Below are 19242 nucleotides of genomic sequence, written 5' to 3'. Positions count from 1 at the left end.
CCCCGGGCGCCCCGGCGGGGGCCGAGCCTCCGCCCCGCCGCGGCCGGCCGCCGGTCCGCCCGCCGCCGCCCCTTCCCTCCCCGCGCCGGCCGCGGCGCGGCCCTTCCCCCGCCGCACATGCCCAGAAGGGCGGGAGCCGCGGCGCGCCCCGGCGCTGCTGTGACAGCGGCGGCGCTTTCCCTTCCGCTGGGTGGGGGCCGCGCCGCGCCCCCCCGGCCCGGCGGCGGTGGCGAGCCACCGTGCCACGCACAGGCCGGCCGCTCGGCCAGCTCCTTCCCCGCCTCGCCCCGAGCCAGCCGCCGCGGGACGGGAGGCGGCCATGTCGCTATTGTCTGCGCTGGTGCCCTTGCTCCGGGTGTACTGCATCGGCCTCCTCGTCATCCTGCACCAGCTGCGCCGCCGCCTCCGCCCGCGCTGCCCCCCGGCCCCAGGTGAGCATCGCAGCCGGCGCCGCGGGGCGGGGCGGCTGCGGGACGGGGGGTGGCTCCGGGCCGGGGGCGGCAGCCCCCGCCTCAAAGAGGGGAAAGTTTGCCGCACCTTCCCCCACCCGCCCCGGGGAGGGCGGCTGTTGCCCGGGAGCGCGGGGCCGGGACCTCCGGGGGGCGGCGGGGCCGGCCCGGGCCGCACAGCACAGCACTGCCACGACCTTGGCCGCAGCGGAGGGGGGCCCGGGCCGCGCCGCTCCCTCCGCACCGGGGCAGCGGCTAAGGCACCGCGGCGGCCCGGGCCCGGGCGTCGCCGCCGGGCTCCTCCTCCGCCCCCCTCCACGGGCCGGGCCGGGCCCGCCGCGCCACCCGAGGGCAACGGCCCGGGGGGGCTGCGGCTGGCGGGGCGCCCTTCCCGCCCCCGCCGCGCCGTGCCCCGCCCTCGCCGCCGCCGGCGGCCGTCAGGCCCCGGCCCCTACCGCCCCGTCCGGCCCCCGGCCCGCGGCCGCCCCGGACGCGGGGCGGGGCGGGGGGCCGGGCCCGGGACGGGCGGCTGGCTGCACGCCGGCCTGACTGCGGCCTCGGGAGGCGGCGTGGGGGCTCCGCGGGCCGGGGGTCCCCACTTCTCCTCTTCCTTTTTTTTGCCTTCTGACGGTTTCGCCTCAGACCTCGGCTCAGAGCCGCGCGGCCGCAGCTTCCCTCGGCCCCAGGTAGGTGCTTGGCAGGCGGGGAGCGGCGGGCAGCCTCCCGCTGGCCGGGCCGCTGGCCGGGCGCTCCTGCCGCCGCCGCCGGCCGTTCCTCCGCCCCGCCGCCTCGGGACCGCCGGCCCTGACCTCCCTGCCCCGGCCGCCCGGGAGGGGCGCGCACCCGCGCTCTGGAAGCTTAAACTTCGATACCGGCTGTCACTCGCTCGCAGCCTTCAAGCTGACGGGTGAGTGACACTTGTAGTTTTCTCCAAGGGTCCTCAGATCCGTCATTTGATGGAGAAGTTACGGTTTTGCCCTTTTCTGATCTGGGTCAACAGCATGTTTAATGCTCGCTAGGGGAAGGTTTAGTTTGCCAGAAAACAAGAGATCTGAGTTTCCTCTTTCCTCATGTTACACTTGAAAACTTTAAAATGTTTCCGAGTTTGTAAACTTAGAGCGAGCTACGTGTCTGGACGGACGCGCAGTGTATCATCAGAGCTGAGCGTACGACTGCATACAAGTCAGTGCCTTTAACTTTCTCTGCTCGGCAGCAAGTGAGCCTTTGTGGCTCTGTCAATAGTTTTAACCAGTGGAACAGGGGGGGAAAAAAAGTCTTGGGAGAGCATGGTGTTTCGGTAAGCAGGCGAGGATATTGTTTTAAAGAATATCTGAAGTACTGGAGAGGAGGTGGGACAGGTGCACTACACAGCAAGAGCATATTTGTGCATTTCATCACTCATGGCATCCTTGGGTAGCATTTTGTCTGCTTTTTGTTAATTCCTGATCCTTCTGTGATAGGCTGGGATTCTTTTTTTTCATTCTCAAAAGACAGTGATAAAACCCCTAAACAAATGAGAGAACCCTAGTGACAGAAAGGGCATATCTGCCTACAGTTTGAAGTCATCTGAGCATTTTTCTAGCGTTAGTTTTTCTTGGCAGAGCAAAGCTGGGTATTGTGCCTAGGGTGTGTAACACTTTCCAAATCTTTTTTTCGAACTACAGAGAAACAGCATGACAAAAATGTGACCCGAGTATTTTTTGCAGTCTGTTCTTAGCTATTAAAAAAAAAGTATTGAATTTGGAAGTGCTGGAGGAAGGCAGTGAAGATCCAACCTGGGAAATGTCAGCTGCCTGAGTAGAACCAGGGCAGATCTGACAGCTGTGAGAATTTTTCTTTCAGCCCTAACGTGGTTTCTTCCAGGGACAAGTAGTTTCCTTGTAGGATACTTGTTTGCTTGGAGTTGCCCCTTGGCAGTTACCTGCTGCCTTGCTTTGACTTGCTGTGTCCGGCCGTTGCTTAAAAAAAGTGAATCAGCTTGTCAATGGGAACTTTTTTACGCAGACTAACCTTGTTTCCATAATAACTTCAAAATAGCAACTGCAGTGCAACAAAAAGCAAAAGTGTTGGTTAGAGCATGCTTAATTAAAGCTTGGATCAGTAAACTACACTAGCACTAAGAAAACTTCAAGTACATTTTCCAGATAGTAATCTAGAAAAGTGCATATGTTTAAAATTTTCTGTATCTTTTTGAAAGGGAGTCTGTAACTCTCACAAGTACAGGTGTTTTATCGTCGGGGTGCCTTCCCTGGGAGAGCCTAGAGGGAAGAAACGGGGCTGGGAAGAGCAGGGCAGCAGTCATCCAGGCCTCCAGTCCCATCTCCTTGGACCCACTTCCCCTGTCAGGTTTCCCGGTCTTCGTGCGCCCGTGGTGCAGCTCTCCCATGGAAGATTTAAAACAGAGGGATGCCTGGTGGCTCGTCCTTGAACTCTGCGGGTGAGCAGAGGGGTCTGGTGTTGATGCAGCCCTTTGGCCTCCAAATTTTCCAAGAAAAGCTTGCTTTCTTGCACTTGCCAGGAAGAAGCGTTGTGGATTTCAATCCAACTAAACCAAATTTGTTTTGTTTTTCTTTTCTTTTTCTTTACCCGAGCTTAGAGTTGCACACTCTCAGCACATGGGCTTTCACATGGCTTTTAAAAGTGACCATCTGTTTTGCCACATCCTACTGGGGGTTCATCTAATTTTTATATGTGGGATTCAAGACAGTTTTTTTGGGAAAGAGGGTGGTTTGAGCTCTGAAATCTAGATTCACTGCAAAAACTTAGTGTTTGTTTCAAGTTGCAAACTGAAAAATTAGTAATAGTTGCTATCGAAGTGAGCCTTCCCCCAATAAAGAGTATTGGAAGTTGGTCTGATATTCTGATCTTGAAGCTCAGGGAACGGAAATACAGAGCTGGGAGGGTAAACGGAGTGCAGTCAGTGATTGCTTCGCTAACTAAAATCAGCAGAAGTAAAGGGGAACTTATGTTTAACTTACGTTTTTCCAAGTATCAATTGCACAGACAGTATAACTGCTGATACATAGTGTAAACTGTGTTAGTTTTCAGTGGTCTAAATAATTACTAGTTTCATTAGAAATTACTGCCTGTATTGTTTTGGTTTTTTTACAGTGTTTAATCTTAATTATTTTGAGGGGGGAAAAAAAAGCCCTGCATGACTAAAGATCCTGATATAAGCAGCTTTTTAAAAAGAAAAATCTAATCAGTGGATTAGTAAAAGTCAAATTATTATTACTTGTGACACCAGGATATTAACACTTGAAATGTGGTCACTGAAAGTCATCCTACTGATAACAAAAATGGTCATACAGTCTCTTTTGGTATTTTAAGAGCTTATCAAGGAATTTATTTGGCATCTTCCTCCTGCATTTTTCTCTTCTGCTGGTCATGTTTCATTGAAATTTGAGGTAGAGGAAGACTAAATGCTGAATGTTTTGTAGTTTAGAAGACTTTGTAGTTAAATCTGGTACCTGTGATGTGTGGAGAACTGGCTCTCAAGAAGGTGGTAACGTGGCTGAAGTTTAGAAGGCCTTAAAGACTACTCCCGTCCTTAAGTGATTGAAATTTCATACATATTTTTCATTTGCCCCAATTTCTAGTTGTTCAGTATCATAATTTGTACCAAGTTTCTTTACAATTAATTGTGAAGAAATAATTTGGGAACATGCATCTTTTAATTTGATTCACGTATCGAGGGCTTTTTTTAATGATTAAAGTATAATGATAGACTGAGCACTTCCTGGTCAAAGCTGTATGAGCGCTAGGTTGTAAAATATCCAGAGGTGGGTAGAGAATCAACCAGGTAGGAAGGACTGACGGCAGGCAAAAGTAAAGTTGCATCTAACAATTAATCCCTCTCCCCCATGCACGCACCTACGAGTTAGATAGTCTCAGAAGTGAGGAAACAGTCATTTTATGGTTGCCCCTGTGCTGAATGAGGCAAGGGTTGTGCGACGACGATACCTACCGTGTAATTAGGGAGGGTGCCATCGCTGTGTGTGCACAAGGGGGCAGAGCTAAGGTTGCACGGTGGCTACACACCCCACGTTTCCTCACGTTCCCATGCTTGGTTTCACAATCCGAGTGACTCTCGTGTGGGTTTTGAACCTATTTTCTTTGCCACTGGGGAAACCGAGCCCTGCCTGGTGCAAGGGGTAGCACTGTTGCCCTTTGCAACGTGTCTAGTTGCTGGTGTTTCAATGTTACGGCCCTGCCCTGGCGAGGGGAGTCACAGGTTTGTGTTAGGAGAGCGAAGAGGGGTCTGAGAGGTGTGAGGGGGCAGCACAACCTGCCCCAGGGAAAGCAGAGATGAGGTGCTAGGGCCAGGAAACTAGGGCCTTTCTTCCTCCTCCTCCTCCTGTGGCAGCTAAGCCCACTGCGAGGCCAGCAGAGGATCCTGTCTGCAGGCTCTTAAAAGCCTCAGCCCTGGTACCAGCTGGTGGTGTTGGCCAGCTGCATGGAAAGGCATGCATGGCGAGGAAAACGGCAGCTTCTCCAAACCTGCACTGTGTTTCAATGTGGGTGGGAATTCAAGGGAAAAAGGAAGAGGCACGTTTGTTAGCCTGGAGGCTTCTGTGTGCAGAAGGGTTTTTCGCCAAACCAAAGTAGTGCTGGTTTTTTTATCATGGAAAGTTCAGCAAGCTGAAAGAGAGCACTTCCTTCAGCTGCCCTTGTAACAAGCTGTGGGATTTCCCAAAGGCGGTGAGGTGCTTCATTCACAAGGGATTTCATTCTGCAAGGTGCTGGTGTCCAGTTTGGGTCAGAGTTGAAGCTACTCCAGATGTTCCCAAGCCTAGGCTATGAGCACTGTTCACCAAAAGAGGAAAAATTTACCTTTTCAGATAGAAAAATGGGAGGTATGTTTTTTTGGTTTGGTTTTTGCCATTTTTTTTCCCCCTTCATAGTACCAGTTATGCTGTGTAACACTGGAGGAGAGACAGGGATGATTAGCAGTTTATATTTGAGCTATTACAACAGCTGAAGTGTGGTTTACAGCATTATAATAAAGGCTGTGTTATGTTGGCATGTCCTTAACTGTGGCAATGCTACTCTGTGCCACTATTGCCAAGTGCCAGATCCAGCTCAACGATGGCAAAGCTGTAACATACATAAGAATGAAAGGTGGGGTGAGTTTGTAACACTCCCTTGCTCTAAAATAACTTGTATTTTATCAGTGTGTGATGAACTTTTTATGATCCAAGGTGTGTCATACTGATTTTAAATATTAAAGATGCATCAGCTCTTTTATTACAGTGGCTTCCTCCTTGCTTTTAGGAACTGCCACGTAACTGCAAAGGAAACTGTAGGATTTAGTGAAGTTCTGTGAGCCTCTGTACTCCTCGAGATACCAGGTCGTGGATTGAAATGGAGTGATCTAAAAGCAGTAACACTACATACCGATACAATATATCTTGTCAATGCACAGTCTGATGCTGTGGCAGGTTTACATCATTGTACATTACACCACGTTGTCTTTCAAAATCATCATTTTTTGTGGAATTGCATACCTTGGTGGTGTTGATAGGCACATCTTTGGAATGAGGGAGCATTACCACATTGAATCAATAGTTTATTCTGGCAACTTAAAAGGCACTGAATAAATCACTGTAGAGGGCATTGCTGGTAGTCAGAACATTGCCCTCCTCAGGGGAAAACCCCCCAGGTCTACACCCAGAAGTAAATCTACAGAACAAATTAGGTAAAATGTTTGCCCTGCATCTCTTGTTCTGTTTCTGAACCAACAGCTATGTTTAAATGAATACGCTTAGTCTTGGTAAACCTGTCTTTGGTTTTTCATTCAAGACATTCAGAAAGTGCTGCAAAATACCAACTATAGTTCAGAGAGAAAATAGCTTTTCTTGGGAATATTCATCAACAGCAGAAAGCACACCAGCGAAGCTTGCACACATATTTTTTGGAGATACTCCCTTGCAGCAATGCGAAAAAGTCAGATTGTTTCTTCCTCCTCCAACCAGCCAGTCTTACCACCCAGGGACTTCTGGGCTTGGGTGCAGGAGCAGCTCCTGATGGGCAGAGAAGGAGCAATGCCATTGCTTTCAGGCTGGCTGCAGGGATGCTCCCAATGTTTCTCTTCTGCTCTCTTTCCCTGGATTTTTTTGAAGGGGGCTGCATCTGTGTTTAACTGATTTACTTCCTTCTTCCCAGTCCTGGCCAGGCCCCTGGTGAAGGGCTTGTTGTCACAGGCGCTCTGGTGGTGGCGTGGAAGAAATGGAGAAGTGTCAGCATGCAGTCATGCTTTGCTGTGGCTTGGCTTTTTGGTGTAGCAAAATCAGCTCCAGTGGGTGCCAGCTGCCAGCACTGTGCACAGAGGCGCTGTAGGGCTCGAGTAGTGCTTGCACATGACTGCACAAGAAATGTTTTCCTGTGCAGATACTGAGGTGCAGATTGCCAAGTCTTGGCTTATCGCCATGCTCATCTAGAGTGTTACCCCCTCCTGACTTCTGCAGCCTTTTGAAGAAAATACAGCAAAATTATTTTCCAGCTGATGTGGATAATAACATTTATTAGTGCTTCCATGTCTGCTTTTCCTGTAATTATAATGCACTGTTATTCCAGGAACCATGATTGTGAACTAGTAGTTCAGGAGATGGCTTTGATTTCAGAAAGAGGACAGGAAAGGTGTCAGATGCGTATTGTTGATCTGCATGTAGGTTCAAACTCCTTTTCCTTTTACTTCAGTAAGAAAACATTTTTACATTTCAGAAGAGCAGATAATGCTATAACTTGCATCGCAGTTGGGTTTTTTTTTCTGTTTTTTTTGTTTTGTTTTTTTTTTTAAGCAAATGGTGGAACAGTTTGATCCAACTAACAAAACTTCTTTCAAAATAAACAAACAATAAAACCTTTGCTCCTTCAGTATCAGGTTTCAATTGAAGTAAATGTTAACAGTGAAGTTTAGTAACTCTTAGGCAAGAGGATGTTGGTCTAGCCCTAACTATAACTTAAGAGGCAGGAAAATGTTATAGCAGATCACCAGTTTGTGTGACAGTAGTGCGTCAGCTTTGTGATGGTAGCCCTTCTCTACCCAGACTTATGTAATTTGAGAAGCAAGATTTACTCGGGTCTTCTAGCTCAATTTCACAGCAGAATGTGATATATTAAAAATCTTTTAAATTCTTGACATTCTGATGGGCTTCTTGTAGATCACACTTCCTGCAAATCTCATCTTTAAATTTGCAAATGTAATTAGTAAGGTAGGTTTCTTGATACGTTTGCAGAAACGTTAATTTCACATAGTTAAGTGTGGTCAAACTTTTGCTTTCTCATTGTATCTTTATCTTACTGCCTTTATCAGGTACTCATTAATGAGTGAAGGATCAAAAGGTGGGACGGTGGCCAAGAAGCAATGGAGAATAAAAGTTTAGAAGGTTCCCCATCAGACCTAAAGTTAGTGGCTCACCCGAGAGCAAAGAGTAAAGTGTGGAAGTACTTTGGGTTTGATACCAATGCAGAAGGATGCATATTACAGTGGAAGAAGATCTACTGCCGTATTTGCATGGCACAGATCGCCTATTCAGGAAACACGTCCAACCTTTCCTACCACCTTGAGAAAAATCACCCCGATGAATTCTGCGAATTTGTGAAAAGTAACACTGAGCAAATGAGGGAAGCCTTTGCCACCGCATTTTCAAAAATCAAGCCGGAATCATCACAGCAGGTTGTGCAAGATAGCCTCATCATGAAGACCTACCAGAACTATGAAAACAAAAAGCATCAGGAACTGACATCTGCAGTCATCAGCTTAATTTGTGAGGGCATGTATCCTGCCTCTATCGTGGATGAACCCACCTTCAAGGCCCTCTTGAGAACAGCAGACCCCAGGTACGAACTTCCGAGCCGGAAGTACTTCTGTACAAAAGCTATTCCCGAAAAGTACAATGCCATTAGAGAAATTGTGCTGAAAGAGCTCACTGAGGTTCTATGGTGTGGCATATCCACAGACATGTGGAGGAGTGAAAACCAGAACAGGTCATACGTAACTGTCGCGGTTCACTTTCTCAGCAGCAGTCCTGCCAACTGCCTGGCTGTGAACTCGCGGTGTTTAAAAACATTTGAAGTACCTGAGGATAATACTGCAGAGACTATTACGAGAGTCCTTTATGAAACATTCATTGAGTGGGGGATCAATACAAAAGTCTTTGGTGCTACAACAGATTATAGTAAAGACATTGTGAAAGCTTGCTCCCTTCTAGATATTCCCGTACAGATGCCTTGTTTGGGGCACACTTTTAACGCAGGAATACAACAAGCTTTTCAGCTCCCCAAACTCTGCAGCCTTCTTGCCAGGTGCCGAAAACTGGTGGAGTATTTTCAGCAGTCTACAGTTGCGATGTACATGCTGAGTGAGAAGCAGAAGCAGCAGAATATCCTCCACTGCATGCTGGTAAGCGACCGGGTTTCCTGGTGGGGAAGCACACTCGCTATGCTGCAGCGCCTCAAGGAGCAGCAGTTTGTCATTGCGGCTGTTCTCGTGGAGGACAGCAACAACCACCACCTCATGCTGGAATCCAGTGAGTGGAATACAATTGAAGGGCTGGTGGAGCTGCTGCAGCCTTTCAAGCAGGTCGCGGAGATGATGTCTGCTTCAAAGTACCCAACGATAAGTATGGTGAAGCCACTTCTCCACATGCTTCTGAATACTACCCTGAACATCAAAGAGAATGATTTGAAGGAAATCAGCATGGCAAAGGAGGTGATTGCTAAAGAATTGTCAACCACCTACCAGCACACCCCTGAGATAGACATGTTCCTCAATGTTGCAACTTTCTTGGATCCTCGCTACAAAAAACTGCCTTTTCTTTCAGCCTTTGAGCGGCAGCAGGTTGAAAACAGAGTGGTGGAAGAAGCAAAAAGCCTGCTGGAGAAAGTAAAAGAAAATACCTTTAGGACTGAAGAGAAATTCTTCACAGTTTCAGAAGAGCCCCCTGTAAAAAAAATCATCATCTCCTCTACTCCTCCTCCTACCAGTGTCATCAACAACATGCTCGCAGAGATCTTTTGCCAGACAGGAGGTGTGGAAGACCAGGAGGAATGGCATGCTCAAATAGTTGAGGAGCTGAGCAACTTCAAGTCACAAAAGGTCCTCGGTTTAAATGAAGACCCACTGAAGTGGTGGTCTGACAGACTAGCGCTATTTCCAGTTTTACCAAAGGTTCTTCAAAAATACTGGTGTATTCTGGCCACAAGGGTCTTCCCTGAACGCCTCTTTGGTTCATCTGCTAATGTTGTAAGTGCAAAGAGAAACCGGTTAGCGCCGGCCCATGTGGATGAGCAGATCTTTTTGTACGAAAACAGTCGGAATGGGTCTGAGGCTGAACCGGAGGACGAAGACGAAGGAGAGTGGGGTTTGGAACAGGAACAGATTTTTAATTTAAATGACTCGGTAAATGTAAACAACAATTTCTTTAATATCAGAGACAGTGGGTTTGTTTAACAGGACTGCTGCGGTACAGTTAATAACAAAGAAAAAAGTATTTGTCTTAAGTTACCAAAAATACTTCTGTTTTATGCTTTGAATGCTGTAAATATTGAACAGTTGTAACAAACTTGATTTAGCTTCCATTGTCTATGTTTTCCCCACTGTCTTAAAACATGAATGACTTGTGATTAAACAGCACTGAAATGAATGAGGAAATAAATTCTACAAAGACCGTGATTTCTGACTGTGGCCCAGATTTCAGAAAGCACTTACCCATGTGTTTCCTTTCCACTTGCTTCAGTGGGAGACAAACACATGCTTATGTGCTTTCTATCACAAAAATATTTTCTTGAATTAGGACCCTGAGCAAGGGAGTTTTTAAGATTTACGCCTCTGTTTGTGAATCCTGTGTGACTCAGGATGTTAGCTTTAAATTTTGGATTTTAAAACATTTTTAAAATCCATAAATCTGAGCAGTGGATATTTTTAGAGTGTATCAATGCTATGAAATGAAAAAAAAAATATCTTGAGCCTGATTTTCTGTTTTCACTACCTCATGTCTTAGGCCTGGTCTATGCCAGAAAAGTTCAGCTGGTATATTTCTGTCAATTAGGGGACTGATGTATTTTTATTTTAACTGATACTGTGCTGGCATAGGCTGTAGTGTGGATGCACTTATACTGGGATAAGTTATTCTCCTTTCCAGTGCGGTGTAAATGGTATAAACACTTCTAAACTGGTATTGTTGTGTCCACGTTAGTCTGGTTTTACCATTTAACTGCAGCAGCTAAATGGCAAAACTTTTTTTTTTGTGTGTGTGTATGTGTCTAGGCAAGCCCTGATTGTAGTCTCTTGCGCTTTGACAAAGTGGTGACGAAGTGTGCAGGGTTGAGGTGGCGTTGTGTTACCTTGGCTTTGTTACGTTATGGCTGATGCCATGCGGTGCGAAGCGGGCAAGGTATCGGCCCCTCAGCGGCAGTGGCGGAGAGAGGGAGGGAAGGAGGGTTTGGGGAGACGTGTACGGGCTGCGGGTCTAACATTCTGTCTAAGTTACAAAATCCTTAACCTCTTAATTTAAATGGGGACTTCGCCCAGGGTAGCTAGAAAATTTTGTTGGCAAGAAAAGCAAAATAAAAAGCTTTACTATTATGTAAATATATTTAAAAGAAGGGGACCCTTCCATTTCCCCACATGTATTTAGTGAGTCTTTAGGATTGTTTCTTATTACGTTAGCACTTAAACCATCTTTTTTTTTTCTCCTCTTTTTGGTTCAGTTTGTAGAGTGGACTTTAGTCCCGTCCAGTCTAATGTTTGAGTACTGTTTCTGATTAGTTGTTGTGTATTGTAATTGCTCCTTCATGTCTCTACGCTTAAGTGTTTTAAGCCTTTTTGAGAACTCGGCAAACAAGAAAAAGAAAGAAAACCATCCCCAGCCCCCCCATCTCTTTATGAAATACACATCATAAACAAGATTAGAGTTCACGCTTGGCACAGAGTGGGATAGCAGCCAGCATTTTTCCCTGAGGTGCAGAGGAGGACATCTTGGCATTTTCCAGTTAACAGTCAAAAGGTTTTCGGGGTTTTGTTTTTGTTACTGGTGTCTCGCCCCCCACCTTGGCTATAGTCTATGACTGTCAAGCACAATCTTTCCAGAGAGGTCTGTTGAAGACTGGCCAGTACTGTTCTAGAGGAAGAAGTTGGTTTTTTTCATCATGATGGTGACCATAGACAATTGGTTGTAGAAAGGGCCCAGCCAGGAGGAACACAGAAAAATGAGAATTGTGATAGAATTGAATCTATTGCCAGACTGCTTGTTTATATTATAGTTTAATAGTTTTTGCAAGTTTGAGGCCTTGTGTTCTTTGAGGTAGTAGGAAGGGGTGGGTGGGTGGGGAGGAAGGGCAGAGGTTAGAGTAAAGGAGCACTGAAGTAAATAGCAGTGAACTACCTGGCATGTTTAATCCTGGGAAAAATGCATTTAACAGGTGCTGTGGCCAGTGTTTGGCTGTCAGTAGGCCTGGGTTTTCACTCTCTAGCCCCCTGAAAATTAATTTGCACTTGCACAAAGTACACACAGAGTGCATCCCGTTGGATCTTGCTACTCTCCACACCCACTGAGGAGGTGTATGTGATTGCCCAAGGTACAAAACACAGGCTTGGCCTAAACTCCCGCAGATATATAGGCTGTCCATGAGGGTAGAAAAATCAAGTTATGGAAGGGAGCGAGATACAGGAGGTCCCTTTTTAATGTTATCTGAGCTCCTGTGACACCCCTGCAGTCTGCCAGGAAGACCTCTTGGTTTTTACATCCGTTGAGTACCAGCTGGTGTCAGTTGTGTCCCCTCACACCACCTCCGCCTGCTACCACTGCTGCTAGCCCTCAAGAAGCTGCGCAAATGTTAGTGTGAGGTGTGTGGATCCTGTCTCACGTGAGCATAATTCAAAGCCGTGCCCTCACAACCAAGGCAGAGCCCAGAGCACCGCTCCCCTGGTCTGTGTTCAGCCTGCCCCTCTTAGCAGCATCCATCTCCTGTTTGCATCTTTGTCCTTCTAGGGCTAAACATACGCAGTGATGCTTACAAGCAGTTTTACTGAGATCGGTGCAATGCACTACTCTTTTCTTTCCAGCTTCTTTTTATTTTTTGGTATCCAAAATAAAACTGTAGTCGGTTCAATTGATGTGTGTCAGCATTCTTTTAAAAAAAAAAAGGAGAAGAAAAAGGAAAAAAAAACAACAACAAAGCCATTGTTAGTCCTACCCATTGTCTGTGAGATTTTTATTTAATGTTCTAAGCCTGGAATATTGTTAAATAAACCAGAAAAATAAGTTAGTTACTAGATTATTTGTCTGATGTGTGTTCATATCTGCAGCACTTTATGACTTTGAACTCTTCTGCAACAAGGGGAGGTTATATTCTAAGGTTTTGAAGCTATGCATTTATTTTCCTTTTGATCCTGTAAGTTATTTAAAAAAAAATGCTGTACAAATCTTTTGGATTAAAAAAAAATGAAGATGAAAAATGTCAGAAGTTTAGATGGTTTCTCTCGCTTAAATATGTGTGGTGTTTTTCATTTAACAACATAATTTTCTGTTGTTTAGTTGGGTGGAGAACCAAAGTTGCAGAGCTGTTTTAAATATTGCTACAACATGAGTTAAACCCTGGTGTTATTGCCAAGGGTGGGCCCAGAACACATTTCCAAATTATGCTATTAAGTCAGATTTATGTTTGTGTTTCTTGACAGCTAATTTGAATCCACAGCCGAATGTTTCCTTTTCTCTTTGGTACAGCTGAGACATCTTTTTGGAGGGGCGATAAAGGAACTTCAGCTTTTGTGTGTTTTCATGCTGGAAAAGTGATTTTTTAAACAGGCTCTCAAACTACGTACTTTATACCAATAGAATTGCCTTTGGCCACCAGCTAAGTATTTCCAATTTAGGATTAATATTCAGTGGGGTAGGCAAGGTTTCTGAGGGTTAACAACGTAACTAAAGGGAGTTTTGTGGGACTGACCAACCTCTGTGCAGGTATTTTGCCTCTTTGCTGTCAGAGGCATGTCATGAAGACAAAACCAAAACCTCAAACCAAACTGAAGTTGAAAAGGTGAATTTTTCCAGAAAACCATGTCTAAGATGCCTTGGTTTAAATGGATGGAATAAAGTTCTGGATTATTTGTGGAAAGGGTGCATTATTTTAAATTTCTATCACAGCAGTGTGTTAGATTAATTTAGAGGGTTTTCTTAATTAATGTCATGGTGGTCCAATTAGCTTTAAAGGAGCATTGTGTGCAGGCAGGAATATTAAAAGCAAAAGAAACGCTAATTGGTTACTTGTAATATTTTGTAGTACTTCTGAAAAGTGGCATGTAGCTCATGATCTTGTCCTTTTTGTGTGATAGCTTAAAAAGAAGGGTCTGCCTGAAGACGTCATTTCTGAAGGAGGGGAAGCATACGAATTTGAACACAGAAGTGGTATATTTTACATATTCCATAACAACTGGCTATAGGAAATTTGCGCTGGAAAAAAAGCATTTTAGTCTCTGCACACCATACTCCTTTCAGTGGTCTCCATTTCTGAGTGTCCTTCTTAGGGGATGATGTCTTTTTGAAGGTCTGGAAATCTGGGTTCTGGTGGTGCAGTGCTATGTAGTCTAGGCGGTCTTTTTGGCTATGCTGAGAAGCCTCTTTTGCTTTGGCTTCTGATTTGTTATGTTCTGTAGCTTCATTTTTTTGCTTTTTAATTTTTTTTTCCATTTTTCTTTATTTCTTTTTTTCTGTGGTTTTTTTTTTTTTTGTTTTGTTTTGTTTTTACCTAAGCCAAGATTATATTGTCTGTCTCACCATATTTCCTACAAATTACTAGTCTTCTGCTAAATTCAGGATGTGTTTGTTTTTAGGGGATGTAGGGAAATTACCAAAGTTGGTTTTGCTTTTTAAATAACATTATTTGGTGCTGTAGGAAGAACTTAAAGATACAGTATAATTTTATGTCTGCCTTAAAAGCAAATCAGTAAAGTAAAATGTCTAATGGCTTTATGCTATTTAAACTTGAATTTCAAAACATCCCTACAGTTGCTGTATAATGCTGTCATTTTTACATACAAAAGCATTTTCTTTAGGTTGAACAATAAAAATCAATTAAATAGATTTTTACTGCTTCTACAGTCATTTTCAGTGCCCCTGCAGCTGGGTTAAAATGCCACAAGGGAACTGAGTTTACTATAAAAAAAAAAAAACCCCAAAGCAAACCACAGTCTTTCAGCTTGCCTTGTGTTTTAAAAACATTTTTAGTGATAAAATTTGATTTATAACTTTTTAAAAATGCAAAGGCTGTTGCAGAAAATTTTCAGATGAGTCCCTCAACCTCAGAGATGTCCATATTACGAGATAAAATTCGATTTATAACTTATAAAAAATGCAAAGGCTGTTGCAGAAGATTTTTAAATGAGAGTCCTCAATCTCAGAGATGTCAATATTACGATTTTTGAGCATTACACTGACATTTATGCACAAGGTGCTGTTGACTTACCTTTCTGCCAGAAGAAAAGGTTAGTGTTCATAAAAGTGATGCTGCCATCTGCAATGCTTTGAAGTGGGGATCAGGTGTATTTTTTTTCAGAGATGTTGAAAAGACTGGTACCTGCTGCACATGTGTGCTGGTTTCCATGCTTTACAATTAGGACTTTTTTCCAGTGACTTGAATTTGCAAAATCCTGTTCCTCTGTCCTGTCTCTCTCCCTGGCCCTGTCTGGGCAGAGGGGCAGAGTGCTGGGTGGGAGAAGCCCGGCTCCCCAGTGTGGGGTTCTCTTGCAGAGACACCGTTCCTGGAGAGCAGGTAAACCTCAGTTTAAAATGGGTTTAAACTAGTTCCTTGTTCCTGTCCACTGGGGCTACAGCACCTGTGCCATGCTGTGTAAAGGCAGAGCCATCAATTCTTCCCCCCAGGGTGATGTACAGTTGAGCACATCGCTCAGTTGTACCAAAAGTTGTCTACGTGGCAGGGGAAGATGCTGCGGAATTGGGCTCAACACAGCTAGGAAAATAAGCTTGGAGTCAAAGACATAGTAAGCAGTAGTGGTCCTTACTGCATGTCGGGATAGAAACAGGATCTGTGCGGCTCTGGTTGTTTGGGTTTTTAAGGTAAATATCTTAACATGATACTAGTTCGTGCTTTAGGCTGAAGTTGTGCCTGGGAACTTTTGTGAACTATTCAAATAGTTACGTGTTTAATACTCACATAGAAAAGAGTGTTCTGTGGCATTCAAGTAAAGGTTTTCTACAGAGAGTAAAGCTGCAGTTCCTATTTGATATTTTGGAGATTAGGGATAGCATTTACAGTGGTTTTACAGGTATAAATACCGTGGCCAGAGGTACACACACATTCAGCTGTCAGAAGCGGTACGGTAGTCCTGTTTTTGAGTACAGCAGAGGCAGGAGGGGATACTTCCATTTCTAATAAATAAGAAATGTTGTTATTTTAATGCTTTTAGGTAGAAGACTAATTAAAATGCATCTGTAAATCTTCATGATAGTATAATGCTTTATTTGGATATATCTGTAGAGAATTAATCCCTTTGGTTTACTTTGTACACTGAAGGTGTGACTCTATTTGTCCATAGCTGCATGCGCGTGATATCCTGTTCAACAGTGATTCCCCAAACAATGCACAGTAAAGTTATTTTTAAAGTGGCGATTTCTTTGATTACATACAATTTTCAGCATATGTCTTTGTCCCCAAATACTTGCAGTCAGGAATGAGAAATTAATCTTTTATTTCTGCAATGGGCCCTGCTTTGCTTTTGAATTTGAGACATTTTGTGTCTCTGTGCATCACTCTGTGTTTACAGACACCACCACTAAAAGTGTTCCATTCTCCCTTGTTTTTTTTTTAATGTGCTTTTTTTCTCATGAGTCACTGGTGAGGTTTACAGTGATAGGAATTTACAGTCATAACAAGGAAGATGTCAAGTCAGCATCAGGAAAGCTCATGCCAGAAACATCCTGTCCTGTGTCATGAATGCTTTGCTCCAAGGGAAACCTTCACGTTCTCAAACATGGTTTTCTGGTGTGTGTGTGAGCGAGAAATAAAGTGCTTTTGCAAACAACGCACAGTTCTGTTTTATGGTGGTAGTTCAGTCTGCTGTGAGTTTGTACTCTGGGAAGCACTCTGGTTTAGCACCAAATTCAAGTTTCTTGAGCACACAGCAGAACTCGTGAACAGGAGGAATTTAGCGACAATTAAATCTGCAAAATGCAATCGCTTAATTGATGAGAACAAAGAAGTGGGTCAATCTAGGAAAACTACTGAAATTAAAACGGGAACCTGCAATTCCTGTCTGAATTCCTGACAGCATTTAAAAATACTAAATGATTAACCTTCCAGTAATCTGACATTTCAGATGCTGTGAAACAAGTAATTTACACACTTGTTGATGTTTCTGTGCTGCTGGTGGTAAGCTCTGCTAGCTGCAAACCCCTGTGCTCCCAAATGGCCAAGGAAGAGTTTTCAGTAACAAGGCAGGGAGGAAGAACAAGCTGTTGCTGTAATGTCCCTGTGGCATGTGGGAGCCTGGGCTGAAATGGCTGTTTCTGAATGACACTTTGATGCAGCCTCGCCGGTCTACCACAGATATACATTCACATGCAACCCAAGGATTTGCCACTGATCGTAAATCTGGCAGGTCCCAAAGGAGCTAGTGCTGTGGTGAGAAAGAGCGAGTCTTGCAGATGAGTGGAGCCTTCTGTGTGTGGTATGTATCTTTTAGCACCCCTGATTTTAAGCCCCGTTCTCTTTCCTGTGCCAGCAGCGTGAACAGTGGTGCTGATCTTCGCTGTGTTATTTGCTGTGGGGCTCTTCTATTTGAAGTGTAAGAATAGGAGAACATCACCTGCGTGCTTTCAAGAGGCAGTGAAAGTAGGCAGAAGTTCACCTATGCTGTATGTGGTTTGCTGACTGCTCTGCATGAGCAGTAGGTTGAGGGTGATACTTCGTTTACCCTGTAGTGTTGCAGATGTGTGACTGGCATTGCTGCTGGGAGATTTCTGCGTGCCTGGTCAGAGAAATGAGATAGGTAAAGAGCAACCGTGTGCATGTTGTATCTGAAGGTATGATGCAATCCCCAGGTGAACTTAAAGTGCTCGCATGAACTGGTTCTTTTGTTGTCCTGCAAACAGACTAACCGCCTTGTTCATGTCCTGCCCACTCCACCCCACCTCCTCTTCATTCCTTTGGCTGATGTTTGCAAAGATTTCACAGTTCTTATTGAAGGTGGAAATTCACAGATAATGCTGGAAAATATTTGTCAGTTGTTGGGACCGTTGCATATACTTTTTGTGCCTTTTTTGGCAATGCATATTAGAGCTGATGGAATATAAAATTCTTTTTTTACCCAGGGACGGGATCCATGCACGTCTGAAGTTGGTTGTCGTATGCAGAGACTGGTAAACTCTTCCTACAGTGAGGGGTTCAGCTCAGCCTGCAGTGTTGGTCTGTCGGCTGCACTTCTGCCCTTTCTCTAGGCTGTTCAGGAACACTGCTGTACTCTGCAGAGGGAAAACCGATTCCTCTGGATTGTTTTCCTGGTGCTTTTGTATTGCTGGGGCTGTTTTCTGGTCTGCGAGTGCCTGAAGGAAGGGAATGGGCCAGGGCTTTTCCCCTGATCCTGCTCCTTCCCTGGGCTGGTTGACCACCCTGAGAAGAGGATCGTCCAGAAGGTGACACTGCTGGATGATGTCTGCAGACACCAAGACTACAAAATGATTCATTCATTTTACATTTATTTTTAGGCTAAGATGAAAATGATATAAAATGTGGCCTAAAAAGGAGCCTTCAGACCCTCTGCACTAACTCCTTGAGTTAGGCGTCCAAATATAGATTTAGGGATTTAATCTCTAAAAGTGATCCATTTTGCATGCTCTGTCTTCAGAACCACTAGAAATGCAGGCATCGTAAGTGTGTCTCTTTAAATATCCTTTAAAGAATGGTATTTTGCAGTGGGATGTATATGCAGAACTTTTTTAAATCCAAACCATAAGTTTTCATTTTCTACACGTCCATTTTGTCTTTGGTTGTGCTTCAAAGGTTAGTATCCATAGGATCGTTATGTCTAAAGTGATCTATTCAAACATTTTAGGTCACGAAAGTAGATGGGCTTCAGAAATAAGAGAAATATTTTCCCCCACAATTTATAAGCTGAAAGTCTTAATTATTCTGTGTTGAGGGAGCCAGTTGCAACTCTGTTCTAGAAAAGCGTGGAAGAACATGAAATGTAAATAATTTCACTTTTTTTAGGTAAAATTCTCACAGTAAAAGGCTTAAGTGTAAGCACCCTATTTTCTGCTCTGTTATCTGCATTGTAGCAATATGGAACGAGACCCATGGTATTTCAGTAAGCGTACAAGTGAAAGAACAACCTTCTTTTATTTAGTAATTATTCTACTTGTGAGGATGTTTTCGTTTAGATGATTTAGTCTTAACAAGCATAACTTGCAACAGTTTTAGCAGATGGGCATAAGCATTTCTGTTGCTTGGTCCTCCCTTCCTTGATAAATTGGAACTTTTTCTCCTTGTTAATGTAGAACAAAAGAAAGAAGGCAAATGGGGGTGCAGTGTTAGAGGTGGCAGGCTGGGTGTTTGCTTCGTGCTCGCGCAGCTGAAGCACTGATGGGTTTAAGAGGCGGGCGATGGGCTGTGTTTGTGCCAGTGGGGCATTTGGGTCTAAAGATGGGCAGATGGTACCTTGCAAAGGATATGTGCCCTTTGCTTTCAGGTCAGTACTATGCCAATCAATGTGATACGTGACTCGGAGCATTAGCTGGTTGTGCAGTTGGGAACTTCTGCAGTCAGTCTGTGTCTC

At 44.7% G+C, this 19242-nt stretch overlaps 2 protein-coding genes across 4 annotated transcripts in view; both read left to right on the top strand.

Annotated features, from left to right (window-relative positions):
- Positions 1-118: 118 nt before the first annotated feature.
- The window catches only part of DHRSX (dehydrogenase/reductase X-linked), a 168126-nt gene continuing 149002 nt past the window's right edge, over positions 119-19242 (top strand). The window contains exon 1 of the mRNA XM_040584907.1: positions 119-431. Coding sequence (XP_040440841.1) covers positions 320-431 — 112 coding nt within the window. The 5' untranslated portion in view covers positions 119-319. The remainder of the gene's footprint in view (positions 432-19242) is intronic.
- Positions 326-10125, top strand: ZBED1 (zinc finger BED-type containing 1). Of its 3 annotated transcripts, none has more exons than XM_040584904.1 (2): positions 326-431; positions 7765-10125. In XM_040584904.1, the coding sequence occupies exon 2, from the start codon at positions 7816-7818 to the stop codon at positions 9901-9903; it is 2088 nt and encodes a 695-aa protein (XP_040440838.1). In that variant the 5' UTR covers positions 326-431; positions 7765-7815; the 3' UTR covers positions 9904-10125. The 3 variants fall into 3 exon arrangements, with proteins under 3 accessions (XP_040440838.1, XP_040440839.1, XP_040440840.1); XM_040584905.1 differs by lacking the exon at positions 326-431 and adding an exon at positions 953-1135; XM_040584906.1 differs by lacking the exon at positions 326-431 and adding an exon at positions 1259-1356.

This window comes from Falco naumanni, chromosome 2, assembly GCF_017639655.2.
Source record: "Falco naumanni isolate bFalNau1 chromosome 2, bFalNau1.pat, whole genome shotgun sequence".
NCBI lineage: Eukaryota > Metazoa > Chordata > Aves > Falconiformes > Falconidae > Falco > Falco naumanni.
Note: the sequence above shows the minus strand (reverse complement) of the source record. Positions and strands in the feature narration are given on the sequence as shown.

Excerpts from the sequence above, each read along its gene's own strand:
- ZBED1 (XM_040584904.1), top strand. The coding sequence starts at position 7,816 with ATGGAGAATAAAAGTTTAGAAGGTTCCCCATCAGACCTAAAGTTAGTG.